Source organism: Eupeodes corollae, chromosome 2 (genome assembly GCF_945859685.1).
Source record: "Eupeodes corollae chromosome 2, idEupCoro1.1, whole genome shotgun sequence".
NCBI classification, from domain to species: Eukaryota; Metazoa; Arthropoda; class Insecta; order Diptera; family Syrphidae; genus Eupeodes; species Eupeodes corollae.
In genome coordinates, this window is record NC_079148.1 from 120,126,138 (window position 1) to 120,152,335 (window position 26,198).

Below are 26,198 nucleotides of genomic sequence, written 5' to 3' on the forward strand. Positions count from 1 at the left end.
AAAATATTAAAGGTCTAAAAAACATGTGCAATTTTATTACACCTCAAAATTATTTTCCGTTTTTCAATGTCTCGAACAAATCATACGAAAAGAAACAGCAAAACGAAAAATGAATCCAACTGTAAATAAGATGAAAAGAAATCAAAGCAAGAACAAAAATCCAAATAATAACACAAAATATATTTTTTTATAAAAAAAGAATTAATTATTTTATTTTTGAAATTAAGCATATTGTTCGTTTTTTTTTTAAATACTAATCATAACCAAAAACATTTTGTCTTTTTTTTATTCAAATATTTTATCATTTAAAAAATGAAAATTATAAATATAACTTAATACCATTAATTAAACAACTTAAAGTTTATTACAAAATTAAAATTAAAGAGAACTCAAAATTCTACATTCACACATTATGTCTTTTTTGTTTGTTTTATTTTAAAATCATAAATTTGTTTGTTTTGCTTTTTATATAGGTGATAATTATAAATAATAAAACAGGAAATAAAATAAAAATAAATAATAAATTAAATACTTAAAAATGAATAAAAATTTAATTTTTCTTTTCTTTTTCTCTTCATCATGAACTTCATCTTCGTCCTCAAACAATTTAGAATTTTTCTTCTTTTATTTAATTTTTTCCAAAAACTTAATCCAACAAAATCAACCGAAACATTAACAAAACAAAAGAGAAACTTAACTGGTTTCGAAACAATTTCCAAATTTTTCACACTAAAGATAATAATTAACAAAAATTTAATTTTTTTTTTAATTTTTAATTCATTTGATGAACAAACAGATTTTGTTTTTTAAATTTTTTTAAATTCTGACTTTTGAAGAATGAAGGTTTTTAGTATTTTTTTTATAATTTTTGCAAAAAAAATTAGGTTTAATAATTTAAATTAAATAACTTAAAAAACTAAGAGAAATTTTATTTTGTTTTTGTTCAAACTTAAAATAGTATAACTGTATGTGTGTCTGTTGTATTATTTTGTTTGTTTGTATGCAATTATAAATTTGTGCTACTACACGCTAAGGATTCACAACCTTCGTTTAATAATTAATTAGTTTAGGTGTTTTTTGTATTTAAATTTCATTTAGGGAATGATTTTTGTATTTGAAAAAAAAAAAGAATTAATCTTCAAGATTAACAGTAAGAAACAAAAATTGCATACTTTTAGATGTTGTCTGCTTTAAATTTTGGAATAAACTTAGGAAATAGAGATGGAAATTTTAATTAATAAATAAATAAATATAAATATCGAGTATAAGCGTTAAGAGGGAATATAATTTAAATATAAACTGGGGTGGGAAACAAATTTATTTATATTAAATTTTATACATATAAAATATATATTTTTAATTGAAATCAAATGAGAAACCAGAAGCAAATTTGTTAATCGAGACGAAACGAGACGGGAATTTGGTACAAGGGGGACGAACAAAATTCTATAAATTGTCTTAATACGTATATGTTTGAATGTGTCAAATTTATTTGTGTTTATGTGTGTCCAACTTATAAATAGAACTAAATTACTGTTACTGTTTTTTGTTTTTCTTTTTTTTATACATAAAAAAAATAATATTCTCAGTCTTGGCAGAGATTATCTTCAATTCGTGACTCCTACTCCAAATGTTTCAACCTTTTTTTTAGTAAAAACAAACTCAAACACTATCGAGCTCTCGGGCTGAAGATCTGTTCGATTTGTTTACTTAAGCAAGTGACCATAACGTTTCTGACTTATTAGTGTGTTTTTCTTGTTTGTTATAATTTTAATTTAAAATATCTGGCCATTTATAAGAAAATATATTATATATTATATTCTAAATACTAATCTCCTAATTAGGAATCTCAATTTTTGTTTTTCGTTTTTTTTTTTTGTAATTTTATCTCAAAATAAAACTTAAATAAAATTAAATTAAAAATTATCTCTCCATAGGAGAATTTTGTATCATGCAGCTGTCACTGTCTGTGATCGAAGTGACATTTGACATTTAAGTGTCAAAATATTTAGAATAAAATGTTGATTTTTTTTTAGAATTTTAAGCACTTTCTGTTTTAACAACCAATGGCATACTTAGCCCAGCCAAATGCATTGGCGACGATTTGTGGTGTCCTTTGGCGAGATCATTTTCACTTTTAACCAGCAGAGGGATGTTCATTTTGACGTCTGTCAAAATAGGTGAATCCATCATGCCGCTGCCGTTGTTGTTGTTGTTATTATTGTTATTCAAATTACTGCTGTTGTTGTTATTATTATTGTTGTTGTTATTGTTGTTGTTATTATTATTATTACTACCACGCTGTTGAGCCTCATATCGGGTGTGGGTGCGCATGTGCCTGGTAATCATATCACGACGACATGCCGCATACGGACACTGTGGACACTTGTAGGGTTTCTCGCCAGTGTGTGTGCGCTGATGCGTTGACAAATGGTCGGAGCGGGAGAAGACTTGGCCGCAGACTTTACACGTGTAGGGCTTGACGCCCGTATGCAATCGCATGTGACGCGTCAGCATATCAGAGCGAGCAAACGACCGATTACACACTTCGCAGCAATAGGCTTTAGCTATGTCTGTGGACGGGTTGCGGGATTTGTGACGTGATGCCATGTGCTTGGCCAGACGATCGTGCAGTGAGAACATTTGACCGCAGACTGGACAGACGTAGGCGACATCGGATCCTGGAGGCATCTCTTCGACCACAGGTGAGACGTCGAGATTGTAACGCCATGCGACGGATTCCTTGGTGGTGGGTGATGCAACGTCACCTTTGACAACAGGTACTCCAACATGACCACCGTGTTGCATGTGCAGGGTGGGTGGTGCTGATGCTCCACTTGGGATCTCGCATTTAATCATGCCAGGATGCGGTTGCATGGGATAGTGAGCTTGATGCGGACTGTGTGGCATGACCATGGGTGAGGGCGGAAGTGGGGGCAGTGGCGAGGGTGGGGTATAGAGTTTCTTGCCCCGTGTTGAGAGATCAAGCGGACGCTCCTGTGGTGGTGGCATTTCTTGTTTGATAGGTTGCCTTTCCTGATGCTGTTGCTGATGCTGCTGCTGTTGTTGATGTTGCTGTTGTTGCTGTTGTTGCTGTTGTTGCTGTTGCTGATGTTGCTGTGACTGTTGCTGTTGTTTTGGACTCTGGCGACTATCACTACTGCGAGGCGATGGAATGGGTGGTGTAGAGGCTTGGGTAGGTGCTGGCGGAGGATGGTCTTGGTGGCCACTCAGGGCCTTTTGTGGCGGAGAATCTTGCATCGAACTGGGGGTAGATGGCGCTGCACTACCGGCATAGAGATCATTGCGACGTCGAAACACCTCATTGAGATACTTCGTATGCAAGTAATAGCCAAACAATGGCGACGGAATCGGGAAGTACCTATCATAAGGACTTGGCAGTTGTTCAGTCTTAATGTCAACATGTAGCTGATTGTCCACATCATTCACTTCGGCCAACTGAAGCGGACTCACACTGATTCGAGGACTCTCCGAATTTGACAGATCTTCCCCGGACTCCTCCTCACCACTACTGGCCCGTTTGGCAACATAACCATCTTCATCAACATTATTGTTGTTGTTATTGTTATTCAAATGATTGGCAACATTGTTGTTATGCAATTTATCTAGCACAGCCGACAAACGTTTTCGCTTCCTCTGCTTCCATGGCATATTATTGTTCGTCACATAGGGTTGATTGTTATTGATATTTTCTGTTGTTGCTGCTATCGCTGCCGCAGCTGCGGCTGGCGACGTTGTCGTTGTCATCGATGTCACTCCTGATGATGTCAAATTTTGATGAACCATCGACAGAGCAGCCATTGTGTGTAATTCTTGTTGGTGTTGCTGTTGCAATTGATGTTGTTGCTGATGATGGTGTTGTTGTTGTTGCTGTTGTTGGTGTTGCAACTGTTGCTGTTGCAACCGATGATGATAATGATTGTAATGATGATTGTGATGGTGATGATGATGATGGGAAGCAGCGTTGTGATGCCCCATAGGGTCAGTACCTTCTGCCATAGTCATTAGGTCGTCGATTATTGATTGATTTGGTGATGAATGATGAAAGGGAGGAATGTTGATGGATTTCTATTTAAACGTTATTGGAGAATTGTGTATGATTTTCAGGATTACACACTAATGTTGATAGTGCTAGTAGAAGTGACATTTGTAGAACTTCAGCAGAGATCTGTAATGAAAAGAAAAAAAAAAAGAAAAAGTTAGAAACTGAGTTAAAGTGAAAGTTCTAAAAAAATACTGATTGTTTAATAAAGAAGTATTCAAAGTGAGCTTTTTTGTAATAGTACACAACGATCAGTATTGGTAAACAGTATATCTAAATAATAAGCTGTAGTTTTAGAATCGATAAGTTATATTTTGAACCAAGGCTTCTGTCGAAATATCCAGGACTTTAATGATATCGAATTTCTTTGAAATTTAATGGAAACAGAAATTTCATCAAAACTTTTTAATGAAGTTCAGAAAATTGTTGAACATTTTTCGAAATAAAAGAAGCAACAGTGCGCTTTCACAGCAAAAGGTGAAACAAAGGTGAGTACTAGATAGTTTTTTCTCACACCTAAACTTTCGAAATGAAATTTCATTTCCTAAACCCATTTATCTTACTATACTCTATACGCAGAGCATAGAACTAAACTGTATCCTCTTGATGTTACCGCGTTACCTATATTGCATAATATTTTGGCTGCTTTTATGTCCATTTATTGTGGGTCCAGTAAATTGGAGGAAAATTGTTCAAAATTTGTCTCTGCAAAAATTCATGCATAAGACTATAAGTATATGTTTTCTACCTAAGCCTCCTTCTGCAAAACAAACAAACAAACAAAACGAAAATAGCTTGAAAGTATAGCGTTAGCGTAAAATTTCGCCAATAAATTTACTTTTGCCTCAGTGCGCACAAGGCTATCATCCAAAGATCTACGTATATGACCAGATATATAGCCCCCCGCTCGCGCTATCTACTTTGGTATACTATACTGGCCACTATAGGTACCTACATTATGCCACCAACACACCGCATATGCCTGGCGAGAAGGGCTGGATAGCTGGCTAACTGCTTGGCTGATGCTGCAAGGCATATCTTTGCTGCTTCTCTGTTATGGTACAACAAAAGATATAGTTTTTGGTTTTATGGGGCGCAAATTTATTGCATTTTATCCCCTCTAGAGAAATGGTAAAGGATATTCTGCCCGGCTGTTATATAGCCTCATATCCGATGGGTTATAGTTCTTGTCTGTTGTGTTCTGTTCTTTTTTTTCTGTCCTCATCTTATTCTACGGTAAGGCACACTTTCTGCCCAGTTAGAGAAGAATTTTTGTTGCTTCGTTTTGTATTGTAGAAAATCTATTTGCTCGGAAAAAAGGATTTTTGTGTTAACTCTACCATTCATTCCTTGACCTGTGATGAGAGAGAAGTTAGTAACACAAGCCAAAAATAAAGAAAAACAAGGGTGAGAATGAGGGAGAAACTGAGTGTGTTTACAAGAGGATCGATGCAAACACACGTACCTACAAAAAAGTGTCCTTACTTCAAATGGATTTTACAGAAGACTCGCCACAGAACTTATTTATGGCTTACACTCGCTCATGTTTGTTGTTAATTTTATTGCGTTCTCCTCCACACTGTCGCCGAAGATGACCCCACCGACATTTTTATAGCCTATGTTTCTTTCTATCACAATAATCAAACCCTCTACAGCAAAAGTTGGTAGGATATTTTAGAGTCATGGCCTAGAAGGGTCCCACATACTCTTCGTTGCCGTTTTGATTCAGGACATCACCTTCACCGTCTCTGATTCTCACTCCTTTTTCTCACATATCACACTCTTATACCTCCCCCATATCTCACTCTCTCTTCCTCGCTGTGTGTCTATGCACGGTTGGTTTTCTGCTGCATTGCGCTTATCCTTGATGTATGCGATGGTATGTGGCAACGAAAAAAAAAAAAGAAAACTCTCCACTAAAAAGGAGAATCCAAAGTTAAACATATGAAATCCTTCTACACCCCTTCTGAAGCCAACCACTGGAACCAACCAAAACCAACTAAATAACCCACCAACCAAACACCCCCATCACCATCGTCGTTGCACTCTGTATATCCGACTATTTATCCATCCTCCTAGATACGAGTATATCCTATGTGACCTGACCTGGTAAGTTGGCTCGAAATGACGACGCGCGGCATGACATAGCAAGGCGAGTCGGTGCGGTGCGGTGCGGTGGCAGCAGCGGTAGCGACAATAGCAGCAGCAGTGGAAACGATGATGATGACAACGGAAATGACTGGGCAGTAAAACGATATATAAATATGTACGGTAAGTTGTACGTGTGCCCTGGCTGCCTTGATATACTGCCACACAATACTGCCTTTAGGTGGAGTAGGTTTAATCTGGATGTGGAGCATGCCGTGTCCTTGTTACTGTAGAAAAAGGCGCGTATACAATTAAAAAGTTCCTCTGTTAATTTTTCGGAATTTATTTTGTTGTTGTGTTTTTTTTTGTTATTTTTGGAAGGTTGTTTTATTGTTTCAGCAAAAAAAAAAGAAAAGAAAGAAAATAATGAAGTGAAAAGGGCAGAGACGCCAAAATAAATAAAGAAGGTTAACTATGGGTTTAACAAAAAATGCAAAAACCAACAAAAAAAATATTCACACAGTTCAGTCGTAAATTTTTTCTGCCGGGGTTCGTTTTGTATACTGCATTAAATGGGGTGTTTAATCTACCCCCAACCATGAATTAACAGAAACAAAAAGAAATAAACTCCCACCATCATCACACTGCCCTATAAAAATGGGGATGGAGATGCAATTCATTATCTTAATTGGTGGTAATTATACATTGCACGCTGACAACTATGTCAAGTTACACAAGCCCTGGCTTCGTCGTTTGGTTGGTTGGCCGGTTCGGTTGGTCTTTGGTCGTAGCGGGCCGAGTCGAAACGATGAAAAAAATTGCACCAAAAAGTTTTTTGTTCGCTTTTTTGAGATTTCTGTTTTTGAACCAAAACAATTTATGGCTGTCTCGGGGCAGTTAATTCTCTTCAACTATATATACAAAAGAGGGGGTGGTGTTGTATGCAGAGATTCAACAACAACAAATATAAAACTGTGTACGTATATTAGCGAAACAAAAAATCGCGTGATTTTTAAGTTTTGCAGGCAGACGACTACGACGACGATGAACGAGGACGACGATGAAATTTATAAAACAACACTTACAGCAGCAGCAACAAAATGGCCATGAATAAGGACCGCGTCGTTTGTTGTCGTCGTCGTCGTCGTGTTTATACAAAATACCCTCAAGTGATATTAACATGATATATTGAAATCAGCAGCGCTAAGTAACTGCTGAGAGGCTATAAGTTTTCATTTCATGTACATCAGCTACCTACACTAAAAACGTGCATGTGGATGATATTTGAAGAAAAAGAAAGATGAGGGCGCATCATCAGAAACAAGGGTGTTGAGAATATAGACTTTTAGATACAAAAATATCTTTAAGATACACGAGAAAACGATTGAAAAACCATAAAAGATAGGAAAAAAATAATTAAGAAAAATAGAGATACTTTTAGAAAATAGATTTGTACGATTTTGACAAATTTGATACACAACTATTTCAAAGGTACTCGTGTATTTAAAGGCATCTTTCAAGAATTTATTAGACCTAGATATTTGGTCTCTTTTTTTTATTTTTGCGAAAATACTCTTTTCTTCGGTTTATATAAAATTTTATATGCCACGAGTTAACAATTAAATATTTTTGTTTGTATCAAAAATGCAAATGAAGTGATTTAATTTTGTTTTGTTTGTTTTGAGTTTGATTAGCATGAACACAAAAAACTCTTTATTTAAAAAAAAATAAAATATAATATCAGTTAAATTTTATCGCATCGTGATCGCAGTTAGTTCGACAAATTATCGATTCAAATTTTGGACAAAAAAAATAAAGAATTATTTGAATTTTATGTAAATCATTTTTTATAAACTTTAAGGCAGAGACAAAAAATGTATTGTTGGCAAACTCGTAATTATAACATCTAAGTTGTGAGTTGAGTATTTTTATAAGTTGAAAACTAAGTGAAAGACATGTTCTTTTAGAATATGTATCTTTTATATTATTTTTCTTTTAAATCGATCTTTTTTCACATCTGTTGGTTTACTCTACAAAAATGAACATGATCATTTTTTAAAAACATACAAATGTATCTCTATCTAGTGAAGGAGAAAATTGTGATCACTGAATATGTTTATAAACAAAGCATAGTTGTTAACACACTTAAGTCTAATTTAGAAACATTTTTCATAAGATATCTTCTCAAATCATCATTGACCAAATTTTCACACAATAAAAACAAACAAAAATGTAACAAAAAAAAGCTACTTTATTCTTCATCGTCATATGCCTAATGCAGGTCTTATAACGGGGTTAAATTATTGATAAGTTAAACTTAAACTTAAAAATAAAAAAAAGGAAAAGAGATGCTAATCAAGAAAAATTTATTTTAATGAAGATTAAAGCTCAGAAGTCCATACCACATATATTATTACTCTTCACTTCATCTTTTTTTTTAGTTTTTTGTTAATCGGTTTACCCAAAAAAGATCGAATCAGGGATTGGTCTTATAGTTAGGTTCAATCTATTTAAATCGAATAAAAAATTAAGATATTTTCTCTTAATGGTGTCACACATCTTTTTTTTCAAAAAAATAAAAAAAAAACAACCTACAAATATAATCTTTTATAAGATAAATGATGATGCACCTATTTACATAACACTAAGAATGTGATACAAATAGTATCGAAAAGTTTTGTTTTTTAGTTTTGTTTTGTTAAAAGTTTCCCACGATAAGAAATGCTATGCATTGGCTTAAAGATTGAAATATATATGCAAATAACGGAGAAGCAGGTGGAAATTTTTGTTAGTTCTTGATGAGACTAGGGAAATTTATTAGAAGCATATTGGTAGCAAATGGATAAGGTATGAAGATGAGAGAAAATTTCACAGAATCAGTCTTCTTGTTTTATATAGAAAACAAAAATGAATGTTTAATCTTAAAGCAATTTGTAGACATTGAAAAAATAAGATGACAACCTATCGATTAATTTTCTTTGAGTTATCGTTTTAAGCTGTGTCTATGTATTCCGTACGAAGTATTTTGATACTGTTTTGTTTTTTAGCAAGTGTTGGGTCACTGAGATAATGTGGCGCGTGAGGCGTGAAATTGTAGTTTTGATAGATCTATCAGCGCTTATTTGGGGGAACATATTTTTTTTTCTAAAAGAAAGGTTGGTTTTATAATCAATAAGTCAGGAGTTCATTATTCATTCAACGTTTTTATGGGTTTAAGCCGCAAAATATTAAATCGGAAACATTTATGATTCAATAAATTAGTTAGCGCAACAGTCCTTTAAGAACTAGAGCCTAGTGACTTACAATTATCAACCATTCCTGTGTGCGAGTTATGTTGTCAAAAATGGAGGAGACCTATAGTTTCAAGCTGAATCCGAACGGCTAGTTTGAGAAAGCACTTTTTAAGACAAGAATTACTTTTAGAGGATTTGTGAATTCCTTGCAAGGTGCAGTACTCGTGAAAAAACTTAAGAGGGGCAGGGTTTGAACCCAAGACCTCTGGCATTGCAGCTCAGAGTACTAACCATCACGCCACGGGTGATTCATCTGACAGAAATTTTACTTCATATTATAAATAAGAATATTTCGTCTAGAATCCAGAAAAAATTGTAAAACAAGTAGAAGAAAACTAAATTTCCCAAAGTCAAGTTCCAATAAATAAATCTTCAATAGCGCCACCTGTTACACCAAGAATGTTTATCCTTATGAAAAACCAAATGTGCCAAAAACTGTGTTAAAATATTCGAATTTTATGCTCGTTTCACTTAACTAGTCACCCTGTGTATTTTTTTTTATATCTCTTTCTAACTCCATTGACCATTTGGCCAATAGGGTAAGATGTATTTTTCTCTCCAAAAAAATATAAATTTGCACCAACAAAATAAATTGAAAAAAAAAATGTGGGTGTATTTGTTGGGGCGGCCATTCGCTATGCACTACCGCCGCGCCGACAACGACGTGTGTCGTTGTCGATCTCTCTTTTAACAGTCGCGAATGAAACTATGATCACAGCAAAATAAAATAAAGAAAAAACGTGTTGAGTATTAATAACCAACACGCTTATACCCCATAACCAAACGATCACCGTACCGTCAATCTTTTTGTTGTTGTTGTTGTTGTTGTTGTTGTTGATGTTATATTATTCCTACCTCCATTGGGATACAAAACAGTGAAACAAAAAAGATTGGAGCGGGGATTTAGAGTGGGGGTATGAATTGGCGGAATTAATTGAAAAGATAAATACATCAACAGACAAACCAAAGTGAGCAAAATAAAAAAAATAAAAAAAATGGAATAAATAAATAAATAGCCCAACCATTCATCGCTGACTGTTTTGTGTGGATTGTGACTGGTTGAATGTTTATTCTTTTGTATTTTTGCTCCAAGTTTGTTTTCTTTTTTTTATAAAGTGAGGAGTGTGAGTATATTGGTGTGGTGGATAAAAAAAAAAACAACAACACATAAAATAAAACTATCTCTCTTGGTCAGTTGCGATTGAATTATGAATAACTTAAAAGAGACAAAAAACATCATAAAATAGAAATGGTGGATATTTCAACAGCCATTTTATGAAGGTGACAGTTTTTTTTTTTAATCTCCTCTCTCTTATGCGAATATCATTTTATCCTTAACGGAACCTCACCACTCAACACACATCACTTGCATATCATAAAAACGGGGGTATTCAATTAAATATTTACTAAAGGGGTGGGCCAGTGCTGCCACCCAGGTACTGAAAGGTAGGTCGGTCGGAGTATTCATATCACTTCATCAATGTCGATTGATGAACAGCAAGCATAAAGTTTTGTATGATTGTCGTCATGTCGAGAAAGTTGTTGATAAGCAACCCACTTCAGTGTCATTCAAATAAAATACAACAACAAACAAAAAAGCCTGAAAAACTCGAGACCAGACAGTGTGGGAGAATTTAAAACGCATTGAGTGTGGTTAAAAGTTAAACAAGAGTAAAAAAATGTTTCTTAAAAAAAAGATTGGAAAAAACATACAGACATGGGGCAGACAAGATACGACCAACGCAAATTTTGCGCCGATATTTTTTTTTATTATTTATCTTTTTTTGCAATTCCTACACTAGATGACTCTATTTTTATTTTTTGTTTGCTTTTATCACGTTTTCTTTTTTTATATTTTGCGTGGACAAATGTGCGGATAAATCATGAACATATATATATTTAAAGTGTGGAGTATTAAAATGTCACCATTTGAGGAGGAGGAAGGGTGAGAGTGAGAAGTTGTGGTTAAGCAAATATGATGAATGCATAATTCTGTCACTTTTATGATGTTCTTGGTTGTCTGGTAGATTCTGAGTTTGTCAATTTCCTTGGCTTTTTTTCTATTTTTGAATGATTGCTTCATGAATTATTAAGAATATTGTTTTCTTAATGCACTTGGCCTTAGGGGATTATAAGATTGAGAGGTTTTTTTGTTTACTTTTAAAGTGGCTTAATTTGCTTCTTAAATCAAAAGCATGCAATAACTTCTTTTGAAATATTTTTTGTTTGAAGTAAGTATACGCCACAGTGTCCTTCATTGTAATTTTTAAGAATAGGATATTTGTAAGAGTGTGGAGGCTCGATGAAGTGAACCAGAGGCCAATACAAATACAGTAGCTCGAGGCTATGTCAAAGAATTGATTTAAAAAAATAGTATGTTTATGTATAGTCCACTCATCTTTCTTTTGGATTTTAATTACATCCCATAAAATATTTAACTATTTTACATATTAATTCAAAAATTGGATACAATTTAATATAATTTATTTGTATGCGCAGCTTAATTAAGTTCAAATTAACATTTTAGTTTTTTTTATTGGCTTTGGTTATTGCTTATTTTAAAACTAAGTTAATTGTTTGATTAATTTATGCAGTAGGAGTGGTTCTTTGAGTTTTGTTTTGCTCTGTCATTAATTTATTATATTTATCATGATTTATAGCATAATTTATAAGAATAAATTAATATTTTTGTTTATATTATAAATTAACTAGTGATAAATCTTTTGTTTTACAAATAAAACAAAAAAATTAAAGAAAAACTAAAAGAAATTTACATCTTGATCAGCTAATAATAGTTTGTTAAGGTGATATATTGTTTATGATATGTTTTAAACATTTGTTTGTTACTATTTTTAAACATAATTTTTCTTAAACAAATAAAAGGATATGCCTTTAATCAATTTTCAATAGAATTTATTTGAAAGGGGTTTTATTATAGATTCTATTTTGCCAAATTTGAATTTAATAATTTAATCAAAATAATATCTTTTATGATTTATCACAAGTTCAAGAGGTTTAAATAATTTTGTATATGTACAAATGTATCACGTGATGTTATCATAAATTATTAAAAAATTATACTTTATAGATAATCCAATTGGAATTTTAAATTTGGTTTAAAACAATATGTCAAATAGTAAAATCATTTGGTTTCAAACTCTGCGGGATACTTTTGTTTTTCTAAATTGGAAGGAATTTGAAATCATATTCTCTATTTCTTGATTTTTATTTGACTTTTCAAAGAAATGAATGTACATTTTTGTGATTTTTTTAAACTATTTTTATAATCTATTTTTATTTATTAATAAACTACAATTTTTAATTAAACTTGGAGTAAAAACCTTGGGATATCGTTTTTTTGGTTACTCTTAATATTCGATCTTATTTTCAATCCCTTGTAAGACAAATAGTTTGCAATGCTGTTTTTAAATGCATATTTATATAAATTTTCGATAAGATTAGGGCTCGTCTTAATTTTTATTGTATGTAAAAATAAATAAAATTAAAGTTTTAGCCTTAAATTATGCAATACGCCTTACACTACCAACGATAATAAATTTCAATATCATAACTAAACGGTGATTTTTTAAGAGCTTGAGAACTTTTTTTAAAAAAAAAACGCATAATATTGCAAAATCTCATCGATTCTTTATTTGAAACGTTAGATTGGTCCATGACATTTACTTTTTGAAGATAATTTCATTTAAATGTTGACCGCGGCTGCGTCTTAGGTGGTCCATTCGGAAAGTCCAATTTTGGGTAACTTTTTCGAGCATTTCGGCCGGAATAGCCCGAATTTCTTCGGAAATGTTGTCTTCCAAAGAAATGTTGTTGAAACCACATGTCAACCAAGTTCAGTTCTTCCATTTTTGGCAACAAAAAGTTTGTTAGCATTGAACGATAGCGATCGCCATTCACCGTAACTTTGCGTCCAACAGCATCTTTGAAAAAATACGGTCCAATGATTCCACCAGCGTACAAACCACACCAAACAGTGCATTTTTCGGGATGCATGGCAGTTCTTGAACGGCTTCTGGTTGCTCTTCACTCCAAATGCGGCAATTTTGCTTATTTACGTAGCCATTCAACCAGAAATGAGCCTCATCGCTGAACAAAATTTGTCGATAAAAAAAAGGATTTTCTGCCAACTTTTCTAGGGCCCATTCACTGAAAATTCGACGTTGTGGCAGATCGTTCGGCTTCAGTTCTTGCACGAGCTGTATTTTATACGGTTTTACACCAAGATCTTTGCGTAAAATCTTCCATGTGGTCGAATAACACAAACCCAATTGCTACGAACGGCGACGAATCGACATTTCACGGTCTTCAGCAACACTCTCAGAAACAGACGCAATATTCTCTTCTGTACGCACTGTACGCATTCGTGTGGTTGGTTTAATGTCCAATAAAGTAAACTGAGTGCGAAACTTGGTCACAATCGCATTAATTGTTTGCTCACTTGGTCGATTATGTAGACCATAAATCGGACGTAAAGCGCGAAACACATTTCGAACCGAACACTGATTTTGGTAATAAAATTCAATGATTTGTCTATTCATGATGAAATGTCAAAGCATACTGAGCATCTTTCTCTTTGACACCATGTCTGAAATCCCGCGTGATCTGTCAAATACTAATGCATGAAAATCCTAACCTCAAAAAAATCACCCTTTACTTCTTAAAGCCTTCTTTGTTTCCTTAAGGCTGTTTGTTATTTACTTACAACAATAAACGTATGTCCTTAAAAAAGCTGATACCTTCCTCCTTTAAACATTTTCATTCCACTTCATCAAATATCAAGTTCACTAAAAAAAAAATTATTTAAAAATATAAATATCCGCCTCATTCTACTTTCTCTCCCACAACACAACACTAAAACCAAAATACTGGTATTCTGATGTGAAGGAAATATGTGTGGTTGCAAAAAGATACAAATGCATCTGGTCTCAATATATCATCATTATTACGATGATCCTTATCATCACCCAACCAAGCACCATGCATATAATATGTAGGAACCAATCTTCTCAAGGAATATTTTTATTTCGAATCAAAAAAACTGCTTTCAACATCATCATCATCATCCCACGAAACTGCAAATATACACAAAAAAAAGTATCTCAGGCCCTCCCGCTCGGCTCTCATGAGAAATGATAAATCCAACAGATTTTTACAGTTTTAATGGCTTCTGTGATATATGTTGGCGTGTTCATTATGGGAAAATGTGCTCACTACATTATGTAAAAATATACCTTCATAGTATAGATATAGATAAGTTCTGCGCGATTTATTTGCTGTGTAGAAATGTTCTTTTTGCTTCTCAGATACATTTTTTTTTTTTTTTGATATTTTTATTTTTGTATGGCGATGATCCTGATAAAGATCACCACTTGCACATACATGAATTTTAAAAGGCACAAAACCAGCAATGTAATAATTTTGTTTTATTCCTCAGCTCCACACATGTTGTAATAACAATCTATCTATCTAAATTGCTTTCTTTTGCCAAAACTTAAGAGAAAAAGAAAAGATACAACTCAAAATTATTTTTTTTTTTGAAAGCGAAGGAGGTGGCGCGAGGTAGTTATTTTGTTGTGCTGAAAATTTTTTATGAAAAAAAAACAAGATACGCGATCATTAGCGTGCCTTAAAAGTTGAAGTATTTCATTTCGTTAAAACAAAAAAAAAAAAATATGCTGCCTGGAGAAAGAGAGAAAACACTTTAATGATCTGGGTTAAGGATAAGTTCGTTCTCTGTGCTTATACCTAAGTGAGGGTATCTTATACAGTACTTTTTCTGTCTTTTTATAAAAGGCCATGGATCGGTCTTGATATTGATTCCACATTATAATTTTCATTGAGAAATTTCCGATCGCAAAGAGATGATAATTTGATCTTTTTTTACTTCGTCCTCCCAGTTTTTTTTTAGGAAGAAAAATACAAAACATAAATTGATGGATGTTTATACTCATTTTCGGTTGAAGGTGGAATAATGCATCCATAAGAATTTCAAAAAAAAATTAAAAAAAAAAACTGGACGGCAGGAAAAGACTCATTTGTAATGTAAAACAACAAAACAAAATCACCAAACAGCCAAGGCAATTTCTGTATTTGGTTCCGAACTACAACAACGACCATGATGACGACGACGACGGACGACGATGATGACGATGATGATGATGCTGGTGCTACTGATGCTTGCTGCAGCAACAAAACCCTTGGGGGCACAAAATCATCGTCATTACAATGAAGTGCAGCCGTATAGCAGCAGCAACCGTTCTTGCAGCACGTCAGCATCCCAACACAGCCCCACAAAACAGAACTCTCTGAGCAAACTAATTCCATACTGTTGTTTTGAATCTGAACTGAGCTGAACTGATGGGAAATTATTAAATTCCAATGCAAGTAGGAGGATAACAAAAAGAGCGGCAGCAAGGAAGTTGGTATTAAAAACAGCAACAAAAACTACAACAAAAAAAAACACAGGCAATTTACTGCTCCTCCTCCACTCCAGTGTTGCCATCAGAGAGAAAAAATCATAACGAAAAAAAAAAAAACATCATCGATGCCTCCATCATCAACCACAGTCGCCCCGCAGCCTCACTTCCGCCGCCAATTTTGCTACTGCAATGCTTCAATGCAGTAAACTTCTATACTTTGCTATGCTTTGCTGTGTTGGGTGTAATCACAATGTAATTCTGAAAATTACCCTGCACCACCACCAATAATCAACTTGTAATTTCTCATTCTTAGTTTTTAATTTCTCTGGTGATTAATCCCGGCTTTTATTTTGCCATTTTTTTTGCTGTTGTTGTTGCTGTAGATGTTGATGTTCTTCCTGCGCGATTTGCTGTTGTAACTTTGGTGTATAACTTAAACAGGATTCCCTAGATACATCTTTCATAAAATGTTTCTTTAAGCTGATGTACATATGTATATTCAAGAAAAACTTCACTTGGGGGAGGAGGTGGAGCGAAAATAAAGCTATTCCCTATACAAACAAGCCAAAAGTTACTTTGGTCTATAGGAAGATATAGATAGATATTATGTGCAGATGTTCGAAGATAGTTTAAAGAGAAGATTTATATATGCGCTAGGAGACCGAGAAGGCGGAGGAGGAGGGGCAAAAGAAGAAAAACCAACAAACACCTTGTCTACATGTAATTTCACTTAATGCGCGCCACCTTTGACAGAGAGATAGTTAGCTAGAAAAGATGCATGTTTAAGATACATCCATAGTGATATGCATTTTTTTGTTGCTATATTTTCCATCAGATATATCTACATGCTAAGTTATTTTTTTCCGCTTCAAAAAAAAAAAAAAAAAAAAACATATAAAAGCGCTAAAAATTTCATCTCATCTCTGATGTTATGTTTCTCATATACAAAGTTTCATATACATGTATCTCCTAAGGCAAAGTTGTCATCTTCTCTACTTATGAACCTATAGCAACGCGACGAACGACGACGAAGCTACATGTCGGTCTTCAGTGTTGTCGCGTATAGTTACGAGTTGTTGTCAGAGCGTCACCTAACTTCATTATCAAAACTAAAATACATATCTATATCTACAAAACGACCGACATACCCCTTTTCCATTGGTCTTTTGTAAAATAAAAAAAAATAGTAATGTTTATATGACCAGCAACAACAAAAACAACAACAACGTGCGTATGCACAATCTTAAACTGTGTGTTGAAAGTGTAATAATAATTATTGTTATTTCTCACTTTTGTGTTGTTAGTTTTGTTTTTCTTCATTTTTTAATTGCTTTTTTATGGCATTAAAACATTTAAGCCAATTTAGTTAACTTGTTTTTAGCATAACACAATTTAAAATAAAAACAAAAGCCAAACACTATACGAGTAAATTTAAAATTAAATTACATAATAGCTTTTAGGCTTTTAGAGAAGGCAAGGTTGAGGTAATGTTATGGTTGCAGGTATATATTTTAATATGAATGCTAACAGCTGAGATTGCATGCTTATCAAGGAAAAGCCACTTGTTTTCTAACTGATTTTGAATTATGTCACAAAGAATTTGTAGGTATTGTGATGCATCTTTTTTCAGAATGATATCCTAAAATTTCACATGAAAATTTTGATTGTTTCTTCAACAAATTTCAATTTTGAAATTATCACAATTAGAACTATTAAAAAAGCTTTGAACTTCTCTGACAGCTTTATAAGTTTTTTTTTATTTAATGCAAACATGCCTTACACATCGCAAATAAACATTGCCAATCGACTTTGTGTGGTACCTATTTTCCTATCGTCAACATTGTTTCAATCTGCACAAATTGGGATTCTCAATATTGTATAAGATAGGTTAGTTTAGGTTTGAGTGGCTGTCCAGATGTCATTGACACACGTAGACCTCAAGGGTCCATTGTGATACCACTAATGAGGTTACTCATGGGAGAGTAATGAATTTAAACAAACCATTTTGTACTTTTAATAAAGTTAGAGAGACGTTTTGTGTCAATCGTTGCCAGTTCACTGGTGTTATCGAAGAAGGGATTACCGAGAAAGTAATTCCTTTTAATGGAGAGTGCTGGACATGTACATAGAAGGTGTTGGACTGTTTCCTCTTCCTCCTCGTCCATGCAGCTTCTACAGAAGTCATTTGTGTAGACCCCTTGCCTCAGAGCATGTCTTCCTATGAGGCAGTGTCCCGTTATTACTCCAATTGTAGAGCTTATACTTTGTCTGCTCAGTGATATCAAGCTTTTTGACCGTTTTAAGTCAATACTTGGCCATATTTGCTTGGTTGCTAGGCAGGTGGTACTTTGTGACCATCTAGCATTTGTTGTTTCTAGAGCATATTGCTTGAGAAGATATTTGCATGTAGCAAGTGGTGTTCCTATGTTATGTTTTTGTCTAACATAAGGCAGAAGTGTTCCGTTTTTGGCGAGCTCATCGGCTTTGCAATTTCCCGGAATGTCTCTGTGGCCCGGCACCCAAATGAGGTGAATGTTAAACTGTTCCGTCATCTCATTCAGAGATGATTCACAATCGTGGACTGTTCGAGAGTTTGTGGAGACAGACGCGAGAGATTTAAGAGCGGCTTGGCTGTCTGAGAAGATTCGTATATCCTTACAAGATATAACGTTTTCTTTGAGCCAGGATAGTGCTTCTTTAATCGCCATTACTTCTGCCTGGAATACACTACATTGATTGGCAAGTCTATAGGATAGACTTGCCAATCAATGATAGACAGTTGTTCTGAAAAGATACCACTTCCAACTCCGTGATCGGTCTTTGAACCGTCAGTATAGGGGTCCTTCTTCTTCCCAGGAGGATCTTGAAGGGATGGACACATGGAATCTTTTACCAAATACCATTTTTGGGGTGGTATAGTCTAAGCGATCTGGGATAGATCTGAAATTGTCTAGAATAGTAGTATGTCCAGTATTGTTACTGGTGCATTGACATATGGCTCTAAGCCTTACACATGAGTTGGCAGCCACCTTTTTAGAGAAGATGTCAAGTGGTGTTAGGTTTAAAAGCACTTCCAGTGCTGCGGTTGGTGTTGTGCGAAGTGCTCCTGTGATGCACATACCTGCTGACCGCTGGACTTTAATGAGCTTATTTAGATTTACCATCTTGTCCAGTGCGGACCACCATACGACGGCTCCATAAATGAGTATCGGCCTGATTACCGAAGTGTATAGCCAGTGGTACCCGTGGCATGATGGTTAGTGCGTTGGACTGTCATGCCAGAGGTCTTGGGTTCGATCCCTGCCTGTGCCATCCAAAGTCTTTTCACGGATACTGCCTCTTGCGAGGAATTGACAAATTCTCCAAGAGTAATTCTTGTCATGAAAAAGTGCTTTCTCAAACTAGCCGTTCGGATTCGGCCTTAAATTGTAGGTCCCTTCCATTCCTGACAACAGTACTCGCACACAGGAATGGTTGAGAGTTGTAAGTCACTAGGCCCTGGTTCACAACGGACTGTTGCGCCACCCCATTTGATTTGATATTTGATTTGATAGCCAGTGGGTTATTTTTGGGGAGAGGCCCCATTTTGATCCTATGGCTTTTTTACAAGTAAAATGCGCTACAGTAGCCTTTTTGACTCTTTCATCAATATTTGCCTTCCAATTTAGTTTTTTGTCTAAAATGAGGCCCAAATATTTAGCTTGATCGGAAAAGCTTAATGGTATTCCTTTAATCTTGGGTGGGCTAATCTGAGGAATTTTATTATTGTATAAGATAAAATGTATAGATTCAAATTGAAAGAATGGTTGTTTTATTCCACCAATGATAGGTTTTTTATCAGAGTTAAGCCCAAATTAATCACAGGTTTTAACTTCTTAAAAATAGTTGCTGTCATTACAAATATTATTTCGAATTGAGTATGGAAACTTCATGTTCAATTTTCTTTGCAACATGAAAATGTACATATAAACATCACAAAATGTTGGTATGCTATTCCGATGTACAACAACTGTACATATATTTTTTTGGATTCTAAAGACATAATTTTTTGAGTCATTAGACTGCGTTTAAATGCGGAAATAGCATTTAACACCCCATCCCCTACACGTGAAAATTGGTTATAGATACATGTTGCGTATAATGTTTTGTATCTTAAAAGGTACTTACGTATAAATAAATGTATATCTACTATTAACTATGCGTTTTTCTTTGATTACAATTTTCTGCATATGTACAGTTTATAGCTATATATTCACTTGTGTGTTATGTTGTGTTGACTATCCATGACCATTTGAGGAAGTAAGATACTTGTTTATTCGACATCTAAATAAGAGAGAATGGTGGGGTGATGGGTGTGATGGCGAAAAAAAAAATACAAAAAAAAACCAAACGAAAAGATGGACAGATGCTGTTTTAGCTCCTACAACATCCTGGCAAAAAGTTAAACGTATATTTATACTTCTCTCCTATACCTACTGCAATTCTCCCCCTCATTACTTTGGAAAAAAAACAAAAAAAACATTAAACAACAACAACATCAACATATCCAATCCGACCAAAGTGTGTATGTTTCGATTGTAATTTTCTCGTAATTATCTTTGTGCGCCGCCCGGTTGCATTTTGCATCAGCTCAGCTCAACAGCGTCAGCTTCAGCTTCAGCTCAGCAACGCCACACCATACCGTCGCCGCCGCCTCGCCGTGCCGTCACTGCCGCGCTGCACTCTCGCAAACTCAGGTGTAGAGGATAAAAATGATTGCGTGATCAAAGTCAATTTAGTATCCCAAAAGGCAAAAACGATCCTGTCATCGGTCGTACTACCAACCTCAACAGCAGCAGCAGCATTAACAGCAACAGAAACAGAAAAAGCCTCTCTTGCAGCGGCAACACTAAAACTTTTACAGAGTGCATATATTTTGGTTTGGTGCTTTAGGTTGCTGAGCTGATGCGGCTCCCGGTTGTATAGTAAGTTAATACCTAGTGTAGGGGGAAACACATGGAAATGCATAAAATTACACTTAAGGAAATTGGATAAGAAATAAAACAACTACCTCTCAACACAAGAGAAAAGAAGAATTAAATGTAAGAAAAAAAGGACTAAATGTGTTGAAGAAGAAGGATATTCCAATTTCTCAAGATTAAGACTTCTGTTTTACTCAAGAGATTGAGAACGTATAAAATAAATAACCGCAAATTTCGATGAGTTTAATTTAGTTTTTTTGTTTCTTTAATCAAAATATTATTCGACGAGTTAAGATTGATAATAATAATCTTTAACTGTATTTCTTTGTGTGATAAATCTTTGTGTTTTTGTGAATGGATTTGGGTAAAACCACCTTTCTTTAGCCTTAGGGATGCTAAGGGAATACAAAATATTTAAAATTGCGTGGTAATAATGAAATTTGTGGTGATGACTAGTATAGTGATGGTTGGTGATGGTGGTGCTGCTTAGTGGTAGCTTAACAAAACTATAGTCATTCATCAAAAGTGATTAATTTTACACACAAAATAGGGTCTTAGGCTCATAGGTGAAGCTTGTAATTAACTTGTGCTTGTTTTATTTTTTATTTTTAGCCAAAACAAAAAAAAACTTAACAAAAACAGCTAATTATAATAGAAGACATAAAGCTAAAAACCTAAAAGGGTTACCTTGAGGGCAGATTTAGTTATTAAAACTTCATGGTTTGTTATGAAATTCACGCATATTAGCTGTTAAGAGGTCTATTTTTAGACTTATCTCCTTATATAACAAGTGGAAGTAAAACTGGTATTAATTCTATCACAGACCGTCTAGGAAGTTACAAAATTACAGCAGCAGAAAATGAGACACAAACATTTACTTGAACTTGTGTGAGTTTAACGAGAAATATGACGAAAAATAAACTTCCAAATAAATGTAAAAATCTTATATTGAAAAGGATATCAAAAGGCACAATGTTTAAAATGTTTGTGGTATGTTAAAAAACTGTGACCTTTAGTTGTTGGGAGATATTGAAATAATAGTAAGTAATATGACAATTACTCTGTAATATCTTGAGATATAAAAACTTTTCGAAGTAGGTACATACAAAAATATCATAATTTTTGTTTTAAGACTCTTCAAAAATACCTCGTGATATAGAATATTTTGTTGATCAAGTGCATCAGAACTATCTGAACAAGAAAAGAAGAAACTTCCAATAAATTTCCTTGACCTGCTTTAATCTCAAATTTCAAATGGTTACGACTACCAATAGAATTAACAATATCCGCTAACTAAATAACTCTGAGTTTCTATTTCTTTATGATTATATTCTTTTTTTGTGGTTTTGTTTTTTTTTTTTTAATATTTATTGAAGGCGTTTAAATTTTCGCAGCTGTTTAGATTCCCACACTTCCACTATTTCTGTTTATGAGTTTAATATTTTGTTTGCTTTTTTTCCTGTCATATTTTATACCTGCCAAACTAACCGCTAAATATTGTAGCCTCTACCACCATCGAAGTGGTTTCTATCGATTGCCCCGTCTGTGCATTGCACTGGATAAAGTATAAGTGGGAAAGAGGAGATGAATACCATCAGACTCTTTAGATAGAGTCTATCCCAACTTTTTACCAGCATATATTTAAATATGGGCCTAAACTAAACCGATTCATATATAATGTTGCATCTATTTTGGTCTCACTAATCACTCGACACTATAAAGTCTTGGTACATTGAAGACCTAAAAGGAGTTGTTCATCTGCAGAAACTCTATTTATCTGTGTGTTCAAGTTTAAATTCATTTCGCCACAGCAGAAAGACATCCCCCTCAAATGTGCATCTTTTCTTTACCGCAGAAAAAAAATTAAAATTAAAACAAAACAGATAAAGAAACGACAAACTATAAAAACAAAATAAAAAATAAAAACAATTTCAAAAACCTCAAGGCTCAAGCTCCCGCATTTTCAGATCCAGCAAAAAAAAAAAAAAAAAACAGAAAATATAAATAAAGAAAAAAAAATCAGCGCGCCACTCGACTTGATCCTGAAACTAGATGTGCTGCATATATGACTTCGCTGTCGTAGTCGATGATCTCGGAACGAGAGAGACTAGCCAGCCAGCCAGCTAGCTAGGCTCAGTGGAGGCGGCTGACAACGACTACGAATGCGACGACGCACGATGATGAGGACGAACGGGCCGGGCGGCGGCTCTGAACGACGACGACGGCTGTATGGTAGAGCAACACCCGCATTTCAACGAAAAACCGCATTTGTAATGCGAGGAAATCAACCTATAGTATCTTTTATATCTGCTTGTGTATCTTAAGCGCTGCTGGCACTGTGTATAATGTCTCTGTGGTGTATCTACAGATATACAGCAGCCAAAGCCAAAGATATAGAAACACAAGGTTGACTGAACTAAACCAAGTTCTCGTCTTCTTTTTCACCACAAAACTAAAACAATCAGTCAGTTGGAAGCATAATGCGTATATCATCGAGTTTTGTAACAGTAGATACTCGCATACTATTCGCCTCCTCCCTATATAAAGGTAGCCCAGTAGGTTGCAAAAATAAGAAGAAAAAAAAACACTCAATATGTATCTCAAAAATTCCAATCCGTGTCTTTTAGATATCTACGCGAAGACAAGTTTAAAGTGTTTTCGCAGGAAAATAGTTGCAAAATTGAAAAAGCTACAAAAAGCAAAATGATTCTATAGGTACATTCCTACCTATGTTTTCATTTGTATTTAACCGCGTTTAAATGTACAATTTAAGATACTTTGTATCTTTTTCTGTCTTAAGAGAATAAACACAAAATTCCTTCAAAATGCAGAAAGAAATTAAAAACCTATAAATCTTGGCGTAATTAGTTAAAACATGCCAATCATTATAATATACAAACAAATAAAAACACTGTTGTGGTTCGCCGTACACTATCCTAATTTTATTTGTGTTAGCATTGGCGAGTTATTACAATTATTAATGAAGCTGCCAGATAATTTACAATCAAATTAATGAATTTAAAATATTTCTTTAGCTCTATTATGAGGACAGGTTTTTGACTAACGAGGTGGTAGATATATTTACGAAAAGTAGACCACGTTCTTGAGATAACTACGAGTGCAAGTACTATATGAGCTTTTTTGATTGAGATTGTTTTACTGTTAATAATAGACTTAAATTACTGCAGGCTAAAATAAATATTATCAAATCAAAGTGTAATTTGATTGAGATAGAATTTGAAAAAGTAAACAAACAAAAAATACAAGAAATCCGGCTCGAAGGACCAAATCATTAAATTTTTTGAGTATTTGTTTATTGCCACTACAAAATAGTGTGTAATTGTGTGATAGTTCCATTAGTTTTGTTGATCAAACACAGAAAAGTATAGGTCAGTTGAAACGTTAAATTAAATAACGTTAGTAAAATCGATTTTTAAAGGCACAAGAATCATCACAGTAAAAAAAAAAATGCTTGTATCGATGATTCAGCCAAAAATTAACTGAAGCTGAATAAAGCCACTCTAAAGTCAACCATTGCGATTTCTCTTTAAGCCCTTGGTTACTTCAAAGAAAAATAAATATGGATTCATTTTGATATGCAAAAACCGAAAAATACTTCTTAGTTTCATAGCTCGAAGGACCATTCAAATTAATTTGAACTCTTCCTTTCACACTGAAACACACTTCTTCTAATTACTTTATTATTAATTTAACTGTACTTAATTACACATCGTGTCTAAAAAAGTGTAGGCACATAATAAATTTCATTCAACACAATAACAAAAATTAAAAATAACAGTAATTATAATAATCAACTAATCAAATCAAAATACTTATCGCTTTCGTTCTCTTTTTTTACAAAAAAAAGCAACAACAAATAAAAATAATAAGATCTTATGCAACGATTCACAGTTTGTATAATTCGCAATTTTATTTATTTTTGTTATTAGCTCTTTTTCATGCATATATAGGTACTTGTATATATAGTTGTCTAAAATTGGTATCTGCAAGGTGGTACAATCACTCTCCACTTCTATACAACACAAAACTTCATTGATATAAATTACACAACAAGAGTATTATAATGCAAACACGTTTTTCTATCAATTTTGTTGTTGTATCTATTGGTAGGTATATCTTTAACTATTGTTAATTACTCTTTTTTCAGTTTAATATCTAAAATGTATGAACAAACTCTTGGTACATTTCAATCATCTCGTCTGTCATTCATAATATATACACACTCCATACATAAAGATACTTAAAAATATACAATAACAACGATGACAGGTAGAAAGAGAAAAAGAAACAGACATGACGAGAGATCAAAAATGTTAAAATAATAATAATAATATGTCAAGATTAGCAAATTTGAAACGCAGTTCATATGTTCATATATCTACACATGTAGGCATTACAGATTATATTATTATAAATTATTACGTTCGGCCTTAATAGCACAAACTTAGATTTTGTATCTATATGTATCTTCGTGTATCTTAAAAGGATAGAAATACCATAAATGGTTTAAAAAAATCATTTTATTTAATTCTAATTTTACGTTTTGACAGTAAAATAAACAAAAATTACTACAAAAAGTACATACATAATATCTTATAGATACAAAGTATCTTTTTTGTTGAATTTTGATTTGAAAATCACTATAGTCAGTAATGCGTACAAATTCATTGATCGCATCTAAATGCATTCGCATTTATATTCGCATTCGAATCATCATCATCATCATAGCATAGAAGCATAGTAATGTGATTTATGTATAGGTATGTATATAGATACAAGTGAGTGGTATAAACAAAACGAAGTGTTTTGTTCACGCAACGTGCAAGACGCAATCTCTGCAAAACACACGACAAACGATGACAAGAAGAGAGACATTCGTATAACGTTGCCGTCTGTCGTCGTTGTCGTTGGTTGGTTAGTTGTTCTACGAGATGTGATGTTTGTTGTCGTCTATTACCAGTTGAGCGTGCACCATCAACAGCCAGTAAGTATATAGAATAGATGGATAGATACATTTGCAATAAGTATCTATCTATTTGTAGGAACGAATCTCCAACGAAAATCGGCAACAATTCAAAACTTTGACAAGATAGATGATTTTTTTATGAGAAATGCCTAATAAAAATACCTCGCAGGCATTGCAAGTATATGCCCCCAACTCACGCCCCAACATCAACCATCAAGCCAGTTACCAATATCGTTTGCTGAAGTAACTGCTTGACGACTGACTTGACCATCATCAATCCATCTATCGCAGAGCTAGTAATCATCTATCCATGTTTCTATGTATCTATCCACCTGTGGAATGGATTCCGAGTACTAGTAAGTAGGT

The 26,198-nt window shown here is 33.9% G+C and overlaps 1 protein-coding gene across 1 annotated transcript in view; it reads right to left on the bottom strand.

Moving 5' to 3' along the window:
* Positions 1-385: 385 nt before the first annotated feature.
* LOC129944699 (putative uncharacterized protein DDB_G0291608) overlaps positions 386-26,198 on the bottom strand; it is an 82,507-nt gene continuing 56,694 nt past the window's right edge. The window contains exon 3 of the mRNA XM_056054325.1: positions 386-4,189. Within this exon, the coding sequence (XP_055910300.1) occupies positions 2,041-4,026 (1,986 nt within the window). The 5' untranslated portion in view covers positions 4,027-4,189 and the 3' untranslated portion in view covers positions 386-2,040. The remainder of the gene's footprint in view (positions 4,190-26,198) is intronic.